This window comes from Priapulus caudatus, unplaced genomic scaffold (genome assembly GCF_000485595.1).
Source record: "Priapulus caudatus unplaced genomic scaffold, Priapulus_caudatus-5.0.1 Scaffold860, whole genome shotgun sequence".
Lineage (NCBI taxonomy): Eukaryota > Metazoa > Priapulida > Priapulimorpha > Priapulimorphida > Priapulidae > Priapulus > Priapulus caudatus.
In genome coordinates this window covers 38,434-43,051 of record NW_014577921.1, presented here as the reverse complement: position 1 = coordinate 43,051, position 4,618 = coordinate 38,434, and the positions used below count along the sequence as shown (strand labels likewise).

The 4,618-nt window shown below is 45.7% G+C and overlaps 1 protein-coding gene across 1 annotated transcript; it reads left to right on the top strand.

Moving 5' to 3' along the window:
• The first annotated feature begins 947 nt into the window (after window positions 1-947).
• LOC106814041 lies at window positions 948-4,572 on the top strand. The gene is made up of 2 exons (XM_014818303.1): window positions 948-4,347; window positions 4,393-4,572. Exon 1 carries the CDS (start codon window positions 948-950, stop codon window positions 4,341-4,343), a length of 3,396 nt encoding a protein of 1,131 aa, XP_014673789.1. The 3' UTR covers window positions 4,344-4,347; window positions 4,393-4,572.
• Window positions 4,573-4,618: the final 46 nt, after the last annotated feature.

Sequence of the window (4,618 nt, the reverse complement as noted above, 5' to 3'; positions counted from 1 at the left end):
AGATAGCGACACAGAGGAAGGACGTGAAGCACGAGTAAAACAAATGAGAGACCACGTTGCACAAGTAAGAGTTAACGAGACTCAGGAAAATCATTAGGCACGCCTGCAACAACTGCGAGATGAGCGTTACCATCTAATTCAAGAAGCACTTGCTCATCATAGCAGACTGGGTATTCTTAGAGAAACAACTCATTTCCTTGAGAGCGAATTTCAGCCACAAGACGCCCATCATGAGCTGCCGAGCCTGTTTGATTCCATTCCATGTCCTAACTGCAACAGCCTTCGATGGAAAGAAGAAAGGCCAGGCATTTGTTGCTTGAATGGGAAGCTCAAGCTCGACCCATGTCCAGCACTACCCAAAGCTATTGAAAGCCTTTACCAGCAACCACAATTACTGAACAAACTGAGGAAGTATAACAATGCCCTGTCATTAGCATCACTCGGTGTAGGACGAGAAGTTATACAGAACGGATACAGTCCAACTGTCACAATACAAGGAAAGATGTACCATCTTATTGACACCCTACTTCCTTCTGCTGGCAATGTTCCGAAATTTGCACAGTTATACTTCCATGACACCGACAATGAAGTCTCTAACCGACTCTTCCACAATCCGGATCTTGATGCTACAACACTTGCTAGATTACAAGAAACGCTTCGCGAGGTCAATCCCTACATCCAGTCGTTCAAAACAGCTATAGAGGTTCACGAACAACATCATCACAGTCTCCGCATTGTACTGAATGCCGAGAACAAGCCATCAGAACATCATGCAAGGAGGTACAACCTTCCCACACGAAGTGAGGTTGCAGTTATCCTTCCTGGTGACTTGATCAATAACTTTGATGTCATTGTACACTCGAGGGAAGGTCCCATGCAACGTATAAACCAACTGCATAGAAGCTATGATCCTCTGCACTATGTTTTGTTGTTTCCAACTGGGACCGATGGGATACCATTTGCATATCCCTCATTCCAAAGGGCCACGGAATGTAACGCCTGTGGAGTACTATAGATTCGTTCTTCAAGTGAGAGCAGATGATGGAAACTTCATCATGAAATCTAGAAGACTTCTACAACAGTATGCATGCGATCAATATGCCAAAATCGAAAGTGAGCGTTTGAAGTACATCAAGCACCACCAAGGAGAAATACGCGCTGACAAGTACAGTGGACTGATGGATGCACTTCACCATGACGATACATCCAATGCAGGAACAAAAGTTATTCTGCCACCCACTGTATATGGAAGTCCCCGCTTCTATGCAGAAGCCTTTCAGGATGCAATGGCAATCGTTCGTCATTATGGTAAGCCGTCCTTATTCCTTACATTCACCTGTAACCCAAATTGGCCCGAAATCAAGGCATCCTTATTCCATGGTGAGGCACCAAGCGACAGGCCAGACATATGTGTTCGCGTTTTTAACATCAAACTCCAAGAGCTTCTCAAAGACCTGCGGCAACGTGAAGTCCTTGGCAAGGTTGTGGCCTTCACATCTGTGAAAGAGGATCAAAAGAGAGGCCTCCCGCACGCCCACATCCTGCTCATATTAAAAGACAAAGATCAGCCCAAAACGCCACAAGATGTTGATCGCATTGTATGTGCTGAAATACCGGACAAACACACAAACCCAAGGCTGTACGACATTATCACACGCAACAACATCCACGGACCATGTGGTACTGTCAACAGAAATTCCCCTTGCATGGTTGGAGAAGGTGCTTCACGAACCTGTGCAAAACAGTTTCCCAAGGAATTCACGAATCACACGGTAGTCACACAATCAACGTATCCTGAATACAAGCGAAGATCTCCAGAAAACGGAGGTGCGACACATCTGTTGCAAGTTCGAGGAAACAGCTTTCAAGTAGATAACAGATTCATCGTGCCATACAACCCTTTTCTCAGTCTTAAGTTCAACGCTCACATCAACGTGGAAGTAGTCCACAGTGTAAAAGCCGTGAAGTACCTGTACAAATACATCACCAAGGGATGCGATCGTGTAATGATGCGTCTAGCCAACGGAGAACAGATTGATATCACCAACGACGAGATCGAACGCTTTGTGAATGCAAGATACGTCAGCGCGTCACAAGCATTTTGGAGGATATACGAGTTCAAACTCCATCAGAGGTACCCTGCTGTTATCAAATTACCTTGCCATCTTGAAAATGAACAGCAGGTCATATTCCGCGAGGGACAGGCTGAGCAGGCCGCACATCGAGGACCACCAAGTACCAAATTGACGCAATGGTTTCAACTTAATCGAGAAGATCCCAACGCAACAACCATTCTGTATACCGACATCCCAAAACACTACACATGGAATGGAAAGCGATGGCAACCAAGGAAGCGTAGATGTGCATCGAACAACGACGGTGCAAACTCTGACATGATCGGCCGTATACCTGTTATCAGCCTCAATGCCCACCAATCGGAGCTCTATTTCCTGCGAATGCTACTTCACCATCAACCTGGTGCTACTAGCTTTGCGGATTTGAGAAAAGTAGAAAACGATGAACAACCTACATTTCAAGCTGCATGCCTCAAATTAGGATTACTGCAAGACGATACAGAGATCGACAAGGCCATGGACGAAGCTGCAGCGTTGAAGTTCGGAAACCAGCTACGAGACGTTTTCGCTACTATTCTCATTTGGATTAGACCATCCGATCCCCTGGCATTCTACGAACGACACAAACAACAACTGATTGAAGATCTTCTACATCGTGATCACATGAAAGAGCCAAATGACATCATAATCAACGAGCTGCTCACTTATCTGCAAGATAGGTTAGAACGAGAAAGCTTGAAATTGCAGCGCGATTTCGGCCTTCCCATGCCCGATGTCAATCTTACCGACTGTTCAATACCCAGAGAGATAAGAGAAGAGATTGACCTTGACATTGACACATTGCAACACATAGATGTCACCAATCGCAACAAATTAAATCTAGAACAACGGGAGGTGTACGACACTGTGATTTCATCTGTCGACAATGATGAAGGACTGCTAATATCACTAGATGCCAGTGGCGGGACAGGTAAGACATTTGTCCTGTCCACTATTCTCGCACATGTACGGTCAAAGAAAGGAGTTGCACTCGCTACAGCTACAAGTGGTATTGCAGCTACTCTTCTGCCTAAAGGTAGAACACTTCACTCGCGACTCAAAGTTCCGATCAACATTACAGAAGATAGTACATGTAACATCACCCCACGTTGTGCGACAGCTGAACTGATTCGCCGGTGTAAACTCTTAGTCATAGATGAGGTCAGCATGGCTGACCGTCGAATTCTCGAAGCTGTTGATCGTTCTATGCAGGATATTCGGAAGAACAACGGCACATTTGGAGGTGTTACAGTAGTGCTTGCAGGTGATTGGCGCCAGATTCTACCTATTGTGAGGAAAGGAAGCAGAGCTTCCATCGTCAATGCCTGCCTCAAATCGTCACCGCTCTGGTCAAATGTCAGGGTCATGAAGCTTACTAAGAACATGAGAGTAGCACTGGCCGGTGGTGATGAGCGCGACTATGCAAACTATCTCTTGGATATAGGTGAGGGGAAGGTTCCAATCGACCACACACTCGGCAAACATAAAATCATCATCAAAGATGAATTCATCTACCATTCAGACAGCTTCGAACCCTTTGCAGACTTTGTGTTTGACGACTTGCCACACAACTACATGAACTCACAATGGCTGACATCTCGAGCGATTCTATGCCCGACAAACGAAGGAGTTGATAAAGTCAACAACTATCTACTCAAGAAATTCCCTGGTACTAATCGTGTGTATAAAAGCAGTGACACAATTGAAGATCATGAGGAACGCCATCAATATCCAGAGGAATTTTTGAACAGTTTGAATCCATCAGGGTTACCACCGCATCTGATCAAACTAAAACCATGTGCACCCATCATTTTGTTGCGCAATATTGATCCCATTCAGGGGCATTGCAATGGCACCAAATATGTTGTTACTTACCTAAATGACCATGTCATCGATGCCACCATCGCAAGCGGAGTACATGTTGGAAAGAAGCTCTTCATTCCACGTGTTTCTCTTTCGCCATCTGAAAACCTGTACCCCTTCAAACTTCAGCGACGTCAGTTTCCAGTGCGAACGGCATTTGCCATGACTTCCAACAAAGCGCAAGGTCAGACATTGGCACGAGTTGGCATATACCTAGAAAAGGATTTCTTCTCGCATGGCCAACTGTATGTAGCGATGAGTAGAGTGGGAAACCCAAACAACCTGAAAATCCTCACCAAAAACGGCAAATTTCTCAACAAGGAGGGCACTTACACGGACAACGTTGTTTTCCATGAGATCCTTTAATTGCGTACTATACCACCAGCAGCGGTAGCAGCAGCATCACCACCGCCAGTTCCAATACTATTCCAGGTCCGTTCCTATTCCACTGTGCGTAGCGTTACCCATAAAACGATCAAGCTTACAACTCAAGGTTGCAAATTCAGTAAAAGCGGTAGTTCAATTCGGTATTCAAGAAAACCTCCACGATGACAACGATCAGCCCTCAAACACCGACAACAATGGCAACACACACACGCACGCACACACACACACACGCACGCACGCACGCACGCACGCAC

What these genes read in the sequence shown, in the direction of transcription:
- LOC106814041 (XM_014818303.1), top strand. Translation starts at nt 948, where the DNA reads ATGGGATACCATTTGCATATCCCTCATTCCAAAGGGCCACGGAATGTA.